Here is a 21,347-nt window from a genome sequence, read left to right on the forward strand (position 1 = left end):
AGAAAAAAACAGTCAAAAACAATCAGAAAAACGCCCCCAACGGCTAGTTTTTAAAACCCCAGACCGGATTTTTTTCGGATAAAAATCGGTTTTTTATCTGGTTTTTTTCAAACCGGTTTTTAATCCGGTAAAAAAATAGATTGTCCAATTTTTTCCCAAACCGGTTATACTATCCGGTTTTTAAATATCCGATCTGTTTAAAAAAACCGGTTTTTCCCAAATCCAGTTTCGAATATTTTTTACGCAAAATCGGATATTTGAATTTTTTGTGCAGCTCTACCTAGAACTCTTTGAGTGATTTCAGTCGTAAAAGAGAGTGTTATTCTCTATAGAGGTCAGGGTTGAAGCCAGAATTGAACTATATATATGAGGGGGCAAGCTGTTTAACTTTGTAACAAATAGGGTCCTAAAAAGTAATTAGACCATAAAAATTAAGAGATTATGAGTTTAATTTTACTAATTTTAAAATTTAAACGTCTTAAAAGTAATTAAACCAGACAAATTTGAGGTCAAAACTTAATTCTATTAATTTTAAAACCGATATTGTACTAAAAAACAATTATACCAAAAAAAATTAAGAAGGAAATGGCTTAATTGTTTCAAAACTATCAATTACTTAGAATACAATTTTTTTTATTAATCTAGGATGATAACAAAAGGAAGTATATGTTCTAAAGGCTCTCAATCATTTGACAATGAACACTCGAATACCTTGCATCAATGGTGCTCGAACCTAGGACCTTGAGAAATAACAACTATTCCTTGAGAAATAACAGCCTTTAATCACAATTGCTTTATTTACTGTGGTCAATGTGAGCCTTATAATATCTCATACTATTAAATTAAAAAAAAACTTATCCCTAATCATAATTACAATAGACTCACATTAATCATACATTGATTAAGCATTGTCGTCAAAGATACTAAATAAAGCAATTGTCAATCTCTATCATTCAATTTCCCAACAACCATTATGAATATCCTCTCCATATTCAACGTAAATGTTACTTTCATATATTTATTTCTTTTCATGCCTTAAATAACTGAGTTTGAATATCCGAGTTGACTCTTCAAGAATTAAAAGGAAAGCACAGGTGTGTGGAACATGTTTTTTTTTTTGGTCTGTGGATGACTGGTCGTTGAATTGGTCATATCTTTTAACAAGCATTAATTTCTCATATAAAAGCTTATCCCTATAGGTTGATTTGCCATAGTTATGGAGAAGAATGAAGCAAAGAGGGTTTTGGTCACTTCAAATGGAGATGAGATATCAGTGAACATTGCTTTGCATTTAGCCAAACGTGGTTGCCGGTTGGTTCTGATGGGAAACGAAGGGTGTCTAATGTAAGTGAAGGAGAAAATAATGGAATTGACGAAACGAGCGGCGACGGTGGCGGTGGTCGGATTGGATATGGAAGATGGAAGAGAGGGAGCCTTTGATGAAATAGTTGTTGAAGCATGGAATGTGTTTGGACATTTGGATGCTCTTGTGAATTGCTATGCTTATCATGGTATTTATAATATATCCATTTCCGGTATTAAATATATTAGTATCCGACACTCACTCGATCGGACATAAGTCTACACATGACGTATCTGTTTCTGAAACAGGGAAGATACAAGATCATCTGGAATTACGTGGAGAAGAGTTGGAGAGGATCATAAGAGTAAATTTCACGGCTGAAATTTTCTACTGAATGCCGTGGCCAAGCTCATGCGGGACCGTAAATCAGGTGGTTCCATCGTGTTCATGACCACAATACTCGGTGCTGAAAGAGGACTTCATCAAGGGGCTGCTGCGTATGGTTCGTGTTTGGGAGCAATGCAGCAGTTAACAAGAGTAAGTAAATTCTTGACAAAATCTTTGATAACTCAAGAAATCTGTCGGGTTAAAATTTACTTAGTGTCGATCGTATTTATACACTATACTGATCTATAGAAGGATGAGCATTTGATCTCAACCCGACGGGTTCCGAGCTGATCCGGTTGAGTTAGTTTTTTGTTTTAAAATTTTTGGGTCCGAGGTTTTTAAGGGTAGAGTTCAAATTTATAGTGGAAAATATTAACCGACTTGAAATAATATTATAATTGTTAGAAGATGGGTGAAGAATTATGAACAAATTGAGAAAGAATGCATTGTTTGATTACAAAGCAATTAGGTTGATTTATACACAGTTCAGCAGCACATAACTGCTCTTAACAAGCTAACTGCTCGTTTAACAAACTAACTACCATTTAGTAGCTTATGCTAACAGCTTATGCCAGCAAGGCAAGTCATGCAACACACGCTTCTTAATTCTGCTAATATTCTCCCTGCTTCTTCCTTCCTTTAGAGTAGACAAACGCATATTCTTGAACGAAATTCTTCAAATGCAGTCCTGGCCAATGGCTTGGTGAATCCATCCGCAATTTGATACATAGCTGGAACATAACTGACATTCAATTGTCCAGCAGCAACTTTCTCACGCACAAAATGGACATCTAAATCAACGTGTTTGGACTGGGCGTGATATACTGGATTCGCACTCATGGCCACCGCACTGGTGTTGTCACACCAGACAACAGGTTTAAGGCTCTGTGGAATACCTAAATCTGTCAAGAGAGCTTGAATCCATGTGATGTCTGCTGTCGTATCTGCCACGCTCTTGTATTCGGCCTCCATTGTGGATCGAGAGACTTTTCGTTGCTTTTTTGAGCACCAAGAGACAAGGCACTTGCCAAGGAAGATTCCATAACCTGTGATGGACCGTCTATCATCGATGTTGGCCCCCCAATCAGCATCAGCAAACGCAACTATGTCTGATGCACGTGCAGCTGGAGTAAACAGAAGTCCATGGTTAAGAGTAGAAGCTAGATAACGCAGTATTCTTTTTACTGCAACAAAATGAGATTCACGTGGTGCTTGCATGTGTTGAGCAACTTGGCCAACACTAAACGAGATATCCGGTCTTGTATGACAAACATACAAGAGTGAACCAACTATACTTCTGTATTCACTGGCATTCTGGATCAGCTGTCCTTCTTCATGAGAGAGTTTGGGAGACACCACCATTGGTGTAGCACAGTTTGCTGCTTTCACCATCCCCGTTTTCTCTAATAATTCTATGATGTATTTCCTTTGGCTCAGCATGACAGCATTATTCATATATTAACTTCAATGCCAAGAAAAAAACTCAAATCCCCGAGATCCTTCAATGAAAACCGAGTCTGAAGAACAGAAACAAAATTTTGTATAGCAGTAGGAGCTGGGCCAGTAACCACTATATCATCGACGTATACAAGAACATAGATGTAGCCTTCATCACTATGCTTTGTAAACAGAGATGAGTCTGCTCGAGAAACTGCAAATCCCATCTGAACCAGATTTTCTTTTAGCTTGACATGCCAGTTGCGAGGAGCTTGTCGAAGCCCATAGAGAGCCTTTTTTAGCTTGCATACCAAAGGTTTACCAAGATCATCAATTTTCTCAAATCCAGGAGGTTGTTGCATGTACACCTCCTCGCTTAAATCTCCATTGAGAAAAGCATTGTTGATGTCTACATGTCGAAGCTCCCACCCATTCGACACCGCTATAGACAATATGATGTAGAATGTTGTAAAACGTACCACAGGACTAAAAGTGTCCTTGAAGTCATAGCCTGGAATTTGTGAGAACCCTTTGGAAACTAGTCGTGCTTTGTATCTGTTAACCGATCCATCAGAGTTGTGCTTAATCCGGAAAAGCCATTTGCACCCAAACCCAACTCTATCTTTGGGGAGACTGACTAGTGTCCAAGTATCATTATTAATCAATGCATTGTACTCATCGTGGACTGCTGCAGACCATTGTGGAGACTGAAGAGCAGCATTGATTTTTGTAGGGGTATCATCATCCAGTGTAGATGAAAATACTTTAGGTTTGAAGATCCCACATCGGCTACATGTCATCATGTGATGAACACGAGTTTGAGGTAAATTGTTAACAGCCTCAGGACTGGGTGGGACATCAATATCGGGCTCAAGAGCACTGTCTTGCATTCCATCATCTGGGATGTTACTAACTTTAGTACCCATATCAACAATATCACCAGTAACACTCTCAGAGGAATGTTGTGAAGAATTATCCGGAGTATGCTGAATTACATTATTAATCATCTCGTCTTCATTATGAATTGCTGCATTACTCACTTCTTCATGCACGGTGATGATATTTGGTGACTCGGCTTCATTATGTACTTCTGCATTACCATCTTCTTCATGCACGGTGGTGGTATTTGGTAACTGACTTGGTAATTGCTGGCAGAAGGTTTTAGTTGTTGCAACAATTTGAAGTGGCTGCGAGTTCGAGCTAGTGCTGACTGCAAATTTCGCCGAGGTGCAGTTTTCTTTCCCTACAAAAGGAAAAATAAACTCATTAAATGTAACATGACGAGAAATATAAACTCGTCCATCGGGTGCCAAGCATTGGAACCCTTTGTGTTGAGGGCTAACTCCCAAGTACGTGCATTCTTGAGACCTGAAGGCCAGTTTATGTCTTTGAAACATACGCAGATGAGGGAAGCATTGGCAACCAAAAACCTTCATCATGGAATATTCAGGTTTTCTTTCAAACAGTTTCTCGAATGGTGACACACCTTGTAGCACCTTGGTAGGTAGGCGATTAATTAAATACACTACAGAAACCACTGCATACGACCAATACTTAATAGGTAATGAAGCTTGGGCTAATAAAACTAAGGCAAGTTCAACAATGTGACGGTGTTTTCTCTCCACCACACCGTTCTGTTCAGAGGTGTGTGGGCATGTTAGTCTGTGGACAATCCCATCACGGGCTAGCAGCAATGAAATGCTTCTGAATTCACCACTCCAATCTGTTTGTAATGCTTTGATCGAGCTGCCAAATTGATTGGTTACTAGCTTCTGAAATAATTGAAACGCTGTATATGCTTCATCCTTGTGTTTCAACAAGTAAACCCAAGTATGGCGAGTAAAAGCATCGACAAATGAAATGTAAAATCTAAAGCCATTGGAAGATACATGTGGTGGCCCCCATAAATCCGAGTACACAAGTTCAAATGCAGAAGAAACCACTGAATTTGATTCATTGAAAGGCAGTTTATGACTTTTTTCCCAAATGACAAACAACACATTCTTTATTTACATTAGACTTGAATTTGAATCCTAGTTTAGAAGCTAGATTTGCTAAAGTCTCAGCAGCTGGATGACTAAGACGTCGATGCCAAATTTCATCCAATACAGTCAATCCAACACAGGTATTTGCTTGAGCAACATGGACTGCTGAGGATTTATTATTCATATCGAAAAAGTATAGGCCATCACTTTCTTCACCTTGAAGTAACAACTTCCCAGTGGCTTCATCACGAATACAACATCGATTGGTATGAAACTCAATAAAAATGCCGTTGTCCCTAGCAAGCTTGGAAACCGAGAGCAAATTCTTGGTTATTTGTGGAACATGCAATAAGTCATGCAAAACAAGTACTCTTGAATTGGTATTTACACGAGCATCACCAATCGAAACAACATCAAGAGGCATACCATTTCCAATTAAAAGTTTACCTGGACCACGATACTCAGAAGCATTTAGCAGGGTATTGGCATCTGAGGTAACGTGATGTGTGGCTCCCGTATCGACCACCCAACGTTCAGATTGTATGGAGGCTGTATGAGCTTGTGGTTGGTCACCTGTGGAAGATCCACTCTTACGTTTGACACAACACTCACAGCCATCATTGGTAGAAGGAATTGTAAAATTTCCAGAAGAGGAATTGATTTTATAATCTGATTGAAACTGCCCTTGATTTCCAGAAGTAACACACGAGAAATCCTTATCATACCTATGCCAGCAACGATCGACTAGGTGTCCCACTTTGCCACACAGTTGGCACTGAATCCTAGATCTGCCACGACCTCTTCCACCAGCTCGATTATGAAAGGAATGGCCAGACCTCTGATCAGAATTGTTGCCCATCAGTGAGGTATTTCGAGCATCGCCCTGTGCAACATTTGCACTCATAGGTAAGGAATCCAGCTGATCCTCAAAGCTTGCTAGTTGCGTTTCTGCATCAATTAGCATTGTAGAGATGCTGTCTAACGATAAGGTTTCCCTCATGGATGTGATGATCGCCATAAAGGGTTGATATTCTCTAAGAAGCCCTTTGAGAATGCTCGCAATCTGTTCAACTTGTGGGACAGAACTTCCACAAGATGCCAACGCATCACATACCTCTTTCACCCGTGTGAGGTACGTACGCATGCTGTCACCACCTTTCTTCAGCGACTGAAGTTTATAATGGAGACTCATGACTGCTGTCGTTGATCGATTGGCAAAGAAGTGGAGTACCGTATTCCAAACAGCTGCTGCCGTTTCAGCACCTACGAATTGGGGAAGAAGATGGGGACTGATTGTGGACAACAACCATGATACGAGGGCACTATCTTGAGCCACAAATTCTTCATACTCATTATTGACACGAACCGTGCCATCACCATCGACCAGAGTTTCTGGTGGAGTAACTGCTGCACCTGTAAGTAACCTCTCCAAACGATGACTTCTAATGGTAAGCAGAATTTGCTGCTTCCATAGAAGAAAATTCATCTCGTCGAGCACCACGTTTACTTTCTTATGAGTAAACGCCTTCGAGTTCGCTGTAAACTCCATCAAGAATTGCAGCGGAAATCAATCATAGAGCCCCAAGATCAATGGCGATTGATACCATGTTAGAAGATGGGTGAAGAATTATGAACAAATTGAGAAAGAATGCATTGTTTGATTACAAAGCAATTAGGTTGATTTATACACAGTTCAACAACACATAACTGCTCTTAACAAGCTAACTGCTCGTTTAACAAACTAACTACCATTTAGTAGCTTATGCTAACAGCTTATGCCAGCAAGGCAAGTCATGCAACACACGCTTCTTAATTCTGCTAATAATAATTATCTCTTATATATTTAGAGATAATGACAATAATGATTTTCTCTATATTTTTTTTCAATTTGATCATAATTTCATCTAATAAAAATAATTACGCATAAAATCAAAATTAGTCCGCAACATTTATAAAAATGGTCATTTTTCCCCCTATTCTATTTTTGAAGCATTTTGTCCCCCAACTTTTTATTTTAGAACAAAAAGGCTCTTAACACTTGACAGAATAATCATTTTGTTCCTTTTTTTCTAGGGCATTTTAACCCACAATGTTTCATTTTAGGTTATAAAAGACTTATATTTTAGAACGTTAATCGTGTGTTAACTAATAATTTTCATCTATAGAGAGAGCTTTTTGCTCCAAATTGAAATGGTGGGGTCTAAAATACTCTAAAAAAGAAGAACATGGGCCAAAATGACCATTTTGATAAATGTTGGGAGCTACTTTTGACATTATGCCAAATAATTATATATATATTTTTTTAAGTTGGGACAAGTCAGTTGTGGGTGAGGGGTTCAATTTTAGGCCGGATTCGAGTGGGCCAAAACCTTGACTCAACCTATTGTCATCCCAATCTGTAACACCCATCTCCCGTATATCTTTTCGTAAAATTTTGTTTCAATTTCTAAACAACCTCAAAGTAGGATATTCATAGAAGCAAAATATTAAAACTATCAATTTAAATACATTACAACATATTCAATTTAGCTCCATTACATGCCAACTAAGTTTTCAAATGGAATAAGATTGTCCTAACGTTACTGATGGGGTCAACCTTAATTGATGATCGTTGCTACTACTGTTGCACTCCGTACGCAACTAATATTTGCTTTTACCTACGCATGAAATCAACATACGTTAAATATTTACTTAGTGAGACATAATACTGCAAAGATATCAAACTTGTACATAACTATCTTATGAATATTGAATGATGATTTAAATTACAAAATCCATCATGACCAGATAAGCCCTTCTAAGTTACATCATAATTATTTCAATAAGTCATCTAAATTATTCTTAGTAGGCCTAACCTATCTATCTTCCTATATATTTTTCCACAATTATTCTTTATTTGCGTGGTGTACGTTAAGTTAGAACATACTATACATGTATTGCACCAAAGTGTCAATTTACACCTTTATACCAAATGCACAGCTAGGCCATTTATCTTTTACTCAACGGTCATTAACCGTTCATCTAACTGCATAATTGACACCTTTCTGCCAAATGCACAGCTAGGCCATTTATCGTTTACTCAACGGTCTTTAACCGTTCATCTAATTGGCATAATTGACATCTTTCTACCAAATACACAGCTAGGCCATTTATCTTTTACGCAACTGTCTTTAACCGTTCATCTAACTGGCATAATTGACACCTTTCTGCCAAATGCACAGCTAGGCCATTTATCTTTTACTCAACATTCTTTAACCATTCATTTAACTGACATAATTGATACCTTTCTGTCAAATGCACAACTAAGCCATTTATCTTTTACTCAACGATCTTTAATCGTTCATCTAACTGGCATAATTGACACCTTTCTGCCAAATGCATAGCTAGGCCATTTATCTTTTACTCAACGGTCTTTAACCGTTCATCTAAAGCATAATTGATATATTTCTGTCAAATGCACAGCTAGGTTATTTATCTTTTACTTTAGAATAGTTTCTACCATAATAATTATTTATAATATCAATTAACCCTTTCAAATCATTATACACTCTATGGTTTATAACTATAGTGCCAATGCAGAAATCCCACAATCTTACTATAATTTACGTGGATTGCTCATCCACTACCAATACATCAATTCACCTTCTTATTATGAACTTCTGATAATTGCACATATATTTCCCATATGGAAATTCATACACTTATTATAAATTTATTAGTTCGTACACGTAGTATCCATACAGAAATTAATACACGCAGTATGAATTTCTCAGTTTTGCACACCAAATGCCCAAACGGAAATTCATACACTTATTATGAATTTCTCAACTTTTTGCACACTCTCTGCCATTTGGTAATCACCATACATATATAAATCAATCATATTTCTATGACTACAATAACATATTCATACATAATAAATGCACTCACCTAGATTGTCTCGTTATTATACCTAAAATGCAAAGTTGATCACTCTAGTACGTTGCCTTTGTCTTTAGTTTTGCTTAACTCGAGAGCTTGATTTCGATCTACTCAAGCATCCCATAACAAACATACAATATCAATTGTTAGTATATTTCCTAACAATTATACTCAAAAGTTACTCAAGAGTACATACTATTAACTTTCTATACAATATTAGCCTATTTTTAACATTTCAGACTCACTAGTATTGATACCCCACCATGGTATCGATACTACTATACTATGGTATCGATACTCTATTACGGTACCGATACCATTTTTGCATTTTGTGATCAAATGGTATCGATACCATCTTCATGGTATCGATACTCCCCCTCTTGGTATCGATACCACTTGAATCGGTATCGATACTACTCTATATATTATACTGATTTTAAGCTTATAGTATCAGTATTGTTCTATTAGTAAAGATACACGTGCCCAGAATTTCCAGTTTTCAGCCCGATTATCACCCAAATTGGGTCAAATTTCTGTATGTTTACACCATACAATACCATTAAGCTCTTATTTACCTATCCATACTAACTTTCTTTCATTTAGTTACTTAAAACATCTAGCATCCTTCAATATCATTTGATTCTAAGATTCACACCGCATTTTCCAACTTGTTTTTAAACTCATTTAATGCTTCTAATATCTCATTTACTACTTTGACAAGTCAAATATACCAGTAAACATCAATAAACACTAATATACTAACATATCATTTCAAAACTCATTTTCTAAAATCTTCAATATTTCCTCTATTTCATAGTTTTAATCTCATATAACCCTTCCTTAAGGTTACCTATCACTTAAGGTTACAAGAACCAACCAAAATCAACCGAAAACATAAGCTAGATAAAGCTTACCTTAAGCTATGGAGGGACACTCTCACCCACAGGAAGAAGAAGAAGAGAAAATAAGTTTTTCCCTTTCCTCTTTTTCTTAAATCCCTAATTTAAATGGGTTTTAAATTCATTTCACCTAAAAGACCAAAATGCTCTTTCAATAAACTATCTCTTACAAATTGGTCTTACTTAAGTCATTTCTTATACTTTATCAATTACTCAATTTAGTCCTCCAAATTTTTAATCCATTTCAAAATAATCACTGACCTATTATTTGGAGTATTGCACTATCTATAAATAGTAATTATGATTCTAAACTTGACATAAACATACACTAATGCACTAGGGATTAATACATAAACCCATAGGGTTGTTGAGAAAAGGGGATATTCTACTTTATCTTTGACCTATTCATTCATCCAAAGATTCCTAGCAAATTTGCTTACGTAGGGCATAGGGAAAAAAGATTTCCTCATATAAGACTCCTACCATATTATTTTTAAAATTAGGGTCATTGCTACAAGACAAGAGGAAGACGTCGGGAATACCACGCAATTTCAATTTTGTCGGAAAAGACGTCGGGAATATCATGCGACTTCAACTTTTTCGAGGAAGATGCATAGACCACAATGTGTCTTCCCCATCGTCGACCATTTTTTCTTTACATTTCCATACATATTGTTTGGGAAAGCTGAAGACGCTTGTTGTTTGAGAATTTAAGTCACCAGGTGTTTCCGACGTATTTCCCTTGATACTGGAACAATAACCCTAGTTCAAGAAATAATATGATAGGAGTTTTATATGGGGAAATCATTTTCCCCACTGCCCTACATGAGTAAATTACCAAAGATTTCTTTTTTATCTCTTCATTATCAACATTATCAATTAACGGTCTTATATCTATCATCTGCAACTCTCCGTTAAAATATTGAAACTCAACCAAATGGGATGTTGGCATCTTTGTGGCTGATGTATAGTTTTTACTACTTGTTTTCACAGTTATCAGCTTTGGAGATTGGGAAACATAAGATCAGGGTTAACGCAATCGCTCGTGGTTTACACTTGGAAGACGAATATCTAATGTGGGTGGGGAAGGAAAAGACAGAGAAATTGGTGAAAGACGCAGTGCCATTACAGAGATGGTTGGATGTTGAACACGATCTGGCTTCAACTGTCATGTATTTAATCGGTGATGGTTCACGATACATGATCGGGACTACTTTATTTGTAGATGGTGCGCAGTCTTTAACCAGGCCTCGTATGCGATCATTTATGTAGTTTTTTTTCGGGTAAATTATAAATTTAGTAACTGAACTTTATTATCTCTCCTATTTCACTCATTGTACTTTGAATTTTTTCAATTTTCTCACTGAACTTAATACATTGGGTTTTTTTGTTCATTCAACCGTTTTCTCACTAACACCATTATAAATGGGTTGTTATATAGACACAAAACGACGTTATTTTGATGAATTGTTTTTTAAAAAGACATCATTTTAACGCTCTTAACTATTTAACGGCAGAGTGACAAAAAAACTCAATGTATTAAGTTCAGTGAGAAAATTGAAAATGTTAAAAGTTCAGTGATGAAATTTGTAATTGACCCTTCTTTTTTCTAAGACAAATAGCTACTAGCTAGCCCAAGGAGCAATTGTATATTCTTGGTCAATTTATTACTTTAGTCCATACTATATGATCTAATTTCAGATTTAGTCCCTGTTTTTTAATTTGATACATTTGTTTCTCTAATTGTTATTGATGTAGACAATCTGTCCAAATTGTTAGCAATACTTTTTTTTTTCAAATGATTATTTTTGTATTATATCATGATAAAAAAATTTGTTTAGTCTTTATTCTTCGATTTTTAGCATTCGTGAGTTCTCTTATTATTTTAATTTGGACACATAGTAAAATAATTACTTAATTCAACAACCAACCCTTAAATTATATCATATTACCATTAATTGCACCCACAAAGGATATAAATATTACTGCTGCTTTCCTTTTACTTATGTCAGTAGCATATTTGCATGCAGGTCTTTCGGGGAGGGGGGAACTCCAATTCTTTTACCCATTAACATTTTCTAGGATTTTATCATTTAGTTTTTTTACTTTCGAGAATATATTTGTGGATGATAAATCTTGTTTTAGTTTTAATGTTTAAATAAGGGTGTTCAAACGGTTAATTTTATCACTGACCAAACTGAATTTTCATTAATCGAATTAATCGATTTTTTTTTGTTTAACCATTAATAGAATCGATTTTTTTAAAATATTAACCGAACTGAACAAAGTTAAGTTATTTCGGCCATTTTAATTAGATTAATTTGAATATAATAGAAGTATTTTTTTATTTGGGTTAAAATTTTAATTAGGTACTAATAATTTATTGAGTTTAGTGTGATTAAAAAATAATTGAGTCTTAATTTTTAATGAGTTTGAGCTTAAAATATGTATTTAATATATATAATATATTTAATATTTAGTAATTTCTATTAATTAACTTAGTTCGGATCGAATTGATCATTAACTAGATATTGAAAAAAATGTTAATCGTTCGCCGACCGAACTAATTCAGTGGCCGACCGAATTAATCAAACTAATTCAATTCGGTCGATTAATTCCGTTAAAACCGAAAAATGAACACCCATATATTTAAAGTCTTTTAAGGGAAAAATATAAAATTGATCTATTATGGGTCAGAGTGTTACGATCAAAATATAAGATGGTCTCGTCTATGGGCGGGACTGAATACGGTATGGAATGATATATGCAAGAGCATTATTTGGACCGTGACAAGTACTGGCCAAAACCCATGCTCTGTGCGGTCGATGGTCACAAAGGGGAGTGGGACTGGAATCGATTTCGACACGATCTACCTGATTCAGTAATACTCGAAATCGCTGCTGTTAAGCTCTGCATGACGGAAGAGACGCGCAGGGATGGAAATGGGAGGATACACGGAGATTTTCCATATCCAGTGCATATAGGAGTAGAATAAACGTGGAGGAAGGGGCGGATATGCATGTGTGGAAAGCAATATTGACGTTTAAGGGACTGCCTAGAATCGTACCTTGCTTTGGCTCATTTTTCGAGGACTATTATTAACAAATGAAGAAAGAGTCCGTCGACATTTAAAGGATGACAGTAGCTATAGACAATGTGGAGCTCCGGTCGAATCTTTATCGCACACCTTTCATGTGGGTCCTATTGCCCGGACCACCTAGAACGAGTTAGTAAAACCGAACTACCTTACTGAATTCTTATGTATGGATATAGCTGAGTTGGTTCGAATATATCTAAAACAGCAAGCGAAATTCCCTGTACCGAGTGAGGATTGGGACTTTGTTTTTGGGTCGATTATATGGTGCATAGAAAATTTTGAACCTGAATTCATTGGCGATTTTTCCCAAAAATCACATTACACCTACATATTTTCCTGTCATGCACCGTTTAGGTTATATTTCTCAATCTAACATCCTTTGCAGAAAGGTACGCCCCTACATCACGTGGGGTAATGTACGTTTTACGCCACGTGGGGTAAGGCGCGCCCCTACAACTCGCCTTGTTAAACATGTAAAAAATTTGAGTTTTAATTTTGTAAATATTTTTAAAGTGGTGCCTAATATGTAATTAATTTATGTTATGGTGATATTTGTGTAAAAACACCAACTTTATTTTTTTATATTATTTTTAACTATATTAATAATGTTTATTGACTTTTAAAATTAATTGTTTAAAAATATTAAAATAAACTTTTAATTACAATTGAGATGTCAAATTAATTATTATTCATTTTTTTAAAAATAAATAAAAGTGCAAAAAAATAAATAAAATATAAAGTTAAAAAATATTACTTCTTTATTTAAAATATTCTTTCTAATATTAATTTTAAAAAAATATAAAATTAATATTAAATTTTATTTTTTTTTTTAAAAATGAATAAACATTATTAATTGTTGTTAAAAAATAATAATTAATGACGAGACAAAACAGTTTTTTTGAAGATTGAATAGAAAAGATCAACTCTTTGATTGGATGTTTATTCGTGGTACAATTGAGTTGATATTTAGACAGCAGTTAGACAATTTTAAGTTATTGACTTTTTATGATCGAATTTTCATTCGATTCCTGTAGCTTTCCACACCTACGACTGTTTAACAATCATAAACTTGACTAAAATAAACTTTTAATTACAATTGAGGTATCAAATGAATTATTATTCATTAATTATTATTTTTTAACAACAATTAATAATGTTTATTCATTTTTAATAAAATTAAAATTTAATATTTATTTTATATTTTTTAAAATTAATATTAGAAAGAAAATTTTAAATAAAGAGGTGATATTTTTTAGCTTTACATTATATTTTTAATGAATTTTATTCATTTTAATTCATTTTTATTGTATTTTTATTTATTTTTAAAAAATGAATAATAATTAATTTGATCTCTCAATTATAATTAAAAGTTTATTTTAATATTTTTAAACAATTAATTTTAAAAATCAATAAATATTATTAACTTTTGTTAAAAATAATATCACAAAAAAAATAAATAGATAAAGTTGGCGGTTTTACATAAATATCACCCTAACAGAAATTAATTATATATTAGGCACCAGTTTAAAAATATTTACAGAATTGACACCCGAATTTTTTACACATTTAACAAGACGCGCTGTAGGGGGCGCGCCAGATCAACCTAAAGCGCGTTGTAGGGGAGCGTCTTTTTGCAAAGGGTGTTAGATCAAAAAATATAACTTAAACGGTGCCTGACATGAAAATATATTGGTGTAGTCGAATTCATTGAAGTAGAGGGCGTGATGTGACAACATATTGAGAAGGGAACACATGCGAGAGAAGCGCATAACACAACAGCCTTGGGACAGAGAAGTACTCGAGCTTCGATTAGGTGGAGACCCCACCTTCGGGATGGTGTAAATTGAATACAGATGGATCACGAAAATTAGTTGAAGACCTGTCCTCTTGTGGTGGAGTCATACGAGATACTAATGGTGTATGGATTGGAGGTTTCTCGAAAGTGATAAGGAGTTGCTCGGTTCTTGAAGCGGAGCTTTGGGGTGTTCTCGAAGGGCTGAATCTAGTCATGTATTACAGGAGTATTTAACCCTAATTTTTATATTTGTATCACATTGTACATTCGATTAAAATTCAAAGTGAAACATGACATTAACCCTATTCGAAAGCATAACAAGTCATTTTAATTTTTAAGAGATACAATTTAATAGCAATGTGAGTTTCTTTTTCATGAAGACAAGATTTCAAAGTTGGATTTTTTCTTATTCCAAACAAACCAGAAAGACAAAATGGTACATATCCATAGGTGAAAGATGAAGAATCTAAGCCCCACTACAAGTTGCTTAGGTGCTTCAATCAATCGAAAATAGAATATATGTATATCTTATCCATTCATGTACTTCCAAAAACGTGGAAACTTTTGTTTTACTGTTTAGTCCATGTCTGCATAAAGCAAATATCCCATGTCGAAGAGTCATTACAGTAATTAATGGTGTTCACTTTCCGTACGCAATATTACAATCCTTTGACATGACTTAAGACAAACTCACATGATCTATTGAATTTGTTAATCTATTATCAGAGTTAGATATATTATCAACTGACAAGATCTACTAAATTTGTTAATCTATGAGTAATCATCATAATCCTACACCAATAATAAAAGTGACTATAAAATCTCTTAGTGACTAAGAGAAGCTCTGGCATCACCCTCCACACATTCTCTCCTCTTCCTCCCTATGACAACAGAAAATCTTTTAATCGTCGATTGTATTTTTTTCGTCCAAATCAGAAGGATAAAGTCACAACTCAAATATTACCATCAATTAATGATCTACTCTCATTTTCTTAAAATATACAGTAAATAACATACATACATCAACTCAAATATTACCATCAATTAATGATCTACTCTCATTTTCTTAAAATATTCAGTAAATAACATACATACATGCATACACACACAAACTCATCTTCTCTGAAGATTCATATTCGCTTATCCAAATATAAAAAAAGGAGATGAAGCAGAAGAACTACCATCTACCATGGATTCAAAGGGGGTCCCTAAAAGGTCACAACATGAGCAAACCAGAGACGAGGAATATTTTCTTACTTGGTAGGTTCCACTACTTTTTTCCCTTATGCTGATTCCCTCTAATAATAATAAAAGATATTTTATTAAGTCCCTAACTATTATATATAACCACTCTACTCTTGTTGCGATAGTAGACACCATTTCATCAATTGATCTGATATCAAATAGCAACAATATAGAGATATTAAGATGGAGTCCAACAGGAAACGCCGAGGGTTCCTCAAGGCGAAGCTGACCCCATTGTACCGAGCAGCAAAGTCTGGTTCGGCAACGAGTGTGATGCCGAACCAGGCTTCCACCATGACAGCTTCGTTCAGCCTTAGGGTTCACCAGGACTACAAAGTTTCGCAAACGAAGCAGGTTTCGTTTTTCATACCTGCTGATAAGAAGAGAGAAAATTTAAGCCAAATTGATACCTTCTTTGGCGTTGCTGGTGATGAAGCTGTTGATTTCAAAGCTGCAACTTACATTTCTTCGGTCCAAGAACGTTTCAAGCTTGAACGAAACAGCTCTGAACAAGCTCAGCTTCAAGAAACTCACTAGATGATAATGGAGAAGCCTTGATAATTACTCTGTAAATTAGTATTAGTGGCCCATTAAGTTCCAGTACTAGACTTTTCAAATAAAGATTCCTTTAACATTTGCTATGTTGTTGTAGTTTTTCATTTTGTAGATATATAGAACTGGAAGGAGTTTCATCGAAGATTTCTGCTGTAATTCATGTGAAGGTAATTTGATTTGATATACCCTGTTTCAGTTAAAAATTCATTTCTTTATTTCAATAGAATTGAAGGTAAACAATGATCACTGATGTACGAATAAATTTCTTCCTTACAATTGAAGGTTTAAAAGTAACAAAAATATTAACATCGCCGTCTTATAATAAATCGATCACTCAACCGTTAACAATTGTATAGCACAAGTGATTAAGCACTTGAATCTCTCTCAAGAGGGCTAGGTTTGAATCTTTTCAACCTCTCTACTCCTTAAAATTTTACATTGATTTTGTTTTCAATAAGGTGGTGACATGTTTCATTATCTTATTGGGCAAATAAAATCAAGGGTAAATTTCATGTTTAGTACTTAAACTATTAGTCTTGATCTGTTTTAGTACATAAACTTATAATTTTTCAAACTCATACCAAAAGTTTAGTTTTATTTATTTATTTTAGCACCCCGTTGTTATAAATTTAAAGTGTTTAATACGTAAACTATCAGTTTTGATCCGTTTTAGTACCTAAATTTTCGATATTTTTCAAAACTTAAGTATGATTTTGGTACTAAATGTGTTTTGGTACTTAGACATTCATTTTTTCAAAACTTAAAGACGATGTACTAAAATGAAACAAAAAGTAAATTTTAGGTATAATTTTGAAAAAATTGAAGTGTAGGTACTAAAACAGATAAAAAATGATAGTTTATGCATTAAATGCGTAGTTTACCCTAAAATCAATTAAAGAATGATAAATGAATAATGGCGTCGTCGTTAATTTTTTTAAACAACAAGTGATCAAACCAAAAACGAAATATAACGTTATTTATGATTTTGAAAAAATAATAATTAAGCGACTAAAACAAATAGGTGAGTGACTTAATTAGATAGTTTACCCAAAAGATTAATAATTTTTGGGTAAATTAGTTATCTAGCCACTAAATTATAGCATAGGTTCTATTTTGACCATTAAACTATAATTTTTTTTATCAATTAGGTCATTAAACTAGTAAAAATATTTTAATCAAGCCACCGACCATTAAATGTTAATGAATATATGGACACGACAGTTAAATAAATTTGTATCTAGGATTTTAGGATTTAGAGTACTCTCATATAATCATCTTGTAATTTACGACTGATTACAACAAAATCCTCTTGTATATAAGGTTCTAGAGTTTTCTACGTAAATTTGTATGTTGTTGTCTTTATTTCTTATTATTTTACGATCGTTTACTTGTCATTATCTGTAACGATGACCAGTGACAGATGCAAGTATATTTTAGAGTGGACAAGTGTTTATTTTGAAATTCGAATTTCTTTTTGTTAGTTATTTATTTTATCGATTATGTTTACTATGAGATTTTATTTGTGTCCACCACATATAAATTTTTTATAATAGGAATATAATCATGTTCATCCTCAAAACTTCTGAATTCGCCAGTGACTAAGTCGAAGGATATGATAGTGTGAACAAAAGTGGCGGTGTAGGTGGTTTGAAAGTTGGCAACCAAGCCCTTGGAGGGACAAAGGGTCATTTTTAATTACAATTCATGCGAGAATGGTGGTTCGGTTGAAGTGAAATGAAGAGCTGATCCGAAAGTAGGCAACCGGAGTGGTTCATGTGAATTTTCCGGTAACCGGAGATATATTCATGGTGTTTTCGAAGTTTCACTTTTATCTCGCAGGCCTAAACTGTCTTTCCAGATATATCAATATACTTCATAATCATGGGGTGAATAAGAAAAATCCTCAAATTGAACCATTTTAATTTAACAATGAAAACAAGATTTTAAAAGCAAAGAGCTCAACTTTCCCATGCAGACGTATTCGGTGACAAATACAAGATTTTATGTTAGAATGGACGAATTTATAAGGAGAAAGACAAACTTATAAAATTTTAAGAATAATAACAGATTTTCAATAGAAAATATAAAACAAAATCTAAAATATATACGAATTTAAATTTTTTTAAGGGAATAACCATCTCTACCCATCCCTCTCTGTCGATCCCTGATATTATTCTCCATTTATCTCTTCGACTACATATACATATATATTTAGAAAAGCAATAAAGCAAACCAAAAGAAGCCATGAAAACGAAATAAATATTACAAGTTAATGGAAGCAAAAGAATTTGGTTGGTTCTCCGTAAAGCAAAACCCACTAAAATTTCCATGCCTCATTACCTTATCTCTTCTTTCTCACAAAGTTTCACCAACCTCATTCGCCACCAAGAAAACCTAAACCCTACATAAAACACAAGGCATCGGAAGAGAATATCAAGAGAAGTAGAGAAATGATCAATGCAGATTGGGGACCGGTGGTTGTTGCGGTGGCGTTGTTCATCGTGTTGTCGCCGGGGTTGATGTTCCAATTGCCGTCGAGGATTAGAGTGATAGAGTTTGGGAACATGTGCACAAGTGGGATAGCCATCTTGGTTCATGCAGTTATATATTTCTGCATATTCACCATCTTGATCATGGCAATCGGTGTTCACATACATGTTAACTAATTCCTCTAAAGGGTAGGCCTCTCTCTTGATTATGCCCTTTGCTCTTGTTTTAATTAGTTTTCATGGTTGTTTGTAATTGTAAAAGAATTGCTCAACTGTGTAAAAATGAAGTTTATGTTGAAATAGTGATTATAAGGGTGGTGTTCTATTTTAAGGAAAACTCAGTTAAATATATAAATGGTCCCTAATTATATAGGAGTGTTGTTTTGTTGAGTCTCCGATTATTAAAAGTTACAAAATGATCATATGATTCTAGGACATTGTTTTGTTGAGTTTCTGACTGTTGAAAGTTACAAAATGATCACTCGACTATTCATATATTCCAAACTCATCTTTTCTATTTGAAAGTTGAAGGTAATTTGAGTTAGACGTTCACCTACTGACTAGATATGATAAAATCATATTTTAATAATGTATATTGAATATGCCGTTGTTTCCAAGCATTGGCTCGACGACATAGTGTAAACAGAGAGTTGATCCACAAAATTCAACTCAAACGGTTATGAGCTCAGATTTCATCATATCACAATCAACAGGTTAACATCCATCTCAGACAAACATTAATTTTTTAATGAAAAAGAACGAGTTTAAAACATATGAATAGGCCGACAACTATTTTGTAACATTTAATAGTTAGGGGATTCAACAAAGTAGTACCCTATAGTTGTATGACCGTTGTAACATTTAATAGTTAAAGGACTCAACAAAACAATTCTCTATATTCGAGAGATCATTTGCGTACTTTACCCAGAATAATAATATCATATAAGAATGTGTATCGAAACAGAGTGAAGGTAAATGACTTACTAGAGTAGAGGATGAACAAAATATTGTAAAAACGTGACATAATGTTTCGAGCACTGGCACGACGACATAATGTTTCGAGCACTGATGTAAACAGAGAGTTAATCCACAAAATTCAACTCAAACACTTATGAGCTCAGATTTCATCATATCACAATCAACGGGTTAACATCCATCTCAGACAAACATTAAGTTTTTAATGAAAAAGAACGAGTTTGAAACAACAACTATTTTGTAACATTTAAAAGTTAGGGGATTCAACAAAGTAGTACCCTATAGTCGTATGACCGTTGTAACATTTAATAGTTAAAGGACTCAACAAAATAATTCTCTTTAATCGAGAGATCATTTACGTACTTTACCCAGAATAATAATATCATATAAGAATGTGTATCGAAACAGAGTGAAGGTAAACGACTTACCAGAGTAGAGGATGAACAAAATATTGTAAAAACGTCAACAGCAAGGTTCGAACTTACGCGGGCGTAGCCCAACAGATTTCAAGTCCGTCTCCTTAACCACTCGGACATATCGACCACAGAATTTTGTGTTTTTCATTTCGGATATTAAACCCTAATTTAATTTAAAGTATTAATGTTAGCAATTGATTTTCAAAGGTTACTATATACTCAAGTACCATACTCTTTGGTCATTTTTGAATTTAGTCTCCGTAATACCATTACTTTCAATTTTTAAGTCAAGCTAGTATTATTTCATTTTAAAATATCATTTAATGAATTAAAAAATATATAATAGTATTGACAATTGGATTTAAAATTTTGAATTTAAAAAAATTGAAAGACTAATTTTTTGACAAATTATAATCTAATTTTAATCCTACTTAGAGAAGAAGAGAATGGGGATTCTATTGGAAGGAAGCAGGGGCAAATGCACTTGACTCTAAGGGACCGACACATACTCATTATTTTAAATAAGTTATTAAATTCAGTTCAATATATTAAGGGAATAAAAAATAAGGAAATTTGTATACCCATTTTGTTAAAGAAAAGTAATATTAAAATTTTGGACATCTATTTTTAAATTTTTGGATCAGCCACATGAAGGAAGAGGAGTACTTCTAATGAGTTTAAAATTCATAACCTAAAAGAATACGAGAAAATAAATATGAACAGCTTAACTAACCAGTTAAACGTTTTTTCTCTAAAAGACTAAATTATTAAAAATAAAAGAACTAAATTCCATGTGCGTGGAGAAACTTATGACATATTTTAATGCTTTTCAAATTCTACACG

At 34.1% G+C, this 21,347-nt stretch overlaps 2 protein-coding genes, 1 non-coding gene and 1 pseudogene across 3 annotated transcripts; 3 read left to right on the plus strand and 1 right to left on the minus strand.

Annotated features, from left to right (window-relative positions):
• Window positions 1–1,207: 1,207 nt before the first annotated feature.
• On the plus strand, window positions 1,208–11,204 carry LOC120136495 (annotated as a pseudogene).
• Window positions 11,205–16,192: 4,988 nt separating this feature from the next.
• LOC120136550 lies at window positions 16,193–16,662 on the plus strand. Its single transcript, XM_039152547.1, has one exon. The coding sequence runs from the start codon at window positions 16,253–16,255 to the stop codon at window positions 16,604–16,606; it is 354 nt and encodes a 117-aa protein (XP_039008478.1). The 5' UTR covers window positions 16,193–16,252; the 3' UTR covers window positions 16,607–16,662.
• A 2,365-nt stretch (window positions 16,663–19,027) lies between these two features.
• On the plus strand, window positions 19,028–19,483 carry LOC120136537. Its single transcript, XM_039152536.1, has one exon. The coding sequence runs from the start codon at window positions 19,075–19,077 to the stop codon at window positions 19,288–19,290; it is 216 nt and encodes a 71-aa protein (XP_039008467.1). The 5' UTR covers window positions 19,028–19,074; the 3' UTR covers window positions 19,291–19,483.
• Window positions 19,484–20,548: 1,065 nt separating this feature from the next.
• Window positions 20,549–20,630, minus strand: TRNAS-UGA. The gene has a single exon. It is a non-coding gene; the product is annotated as a tRNA-Ser (tRNA).
• Between the last annotated feature and the right edge of the window lie 717 nt (window positions 20,631–21,347).

This window comes from Hibiscus syriacus, unplaced genomic scaffold (genome assembly GCF_006381635.1).
Source record: "Hibiscus syriacus cultivar Baekdansim isolate YM2019G1 unplaced genomic scaffold, ASM638163v2 tig00110633_pilon, whole genome shotgun sequence".
NCBI lineage: Eukaryota > Viridiplantae > Streptophyta > Magnoliopsida > Malvales > Malvaceae > Hibiscus > Hibiscus syriacus.

Coding starts and splice junctions, on each gene's coding strand:
- LOC120136550 (XM_039152547.1), top strand. CDS start 16,253: ATGGAGTCCAACAGGAAACGCCGAGGGTTCCTCAAGGCGAAGCTGACC.
- LOC120136537 (XM_039152536.1), top strand. CDS start 19,075: ATGATCAATGCAGATTGGGGACCGGTGGTTGTTGCGGTGGCGTTGTTC.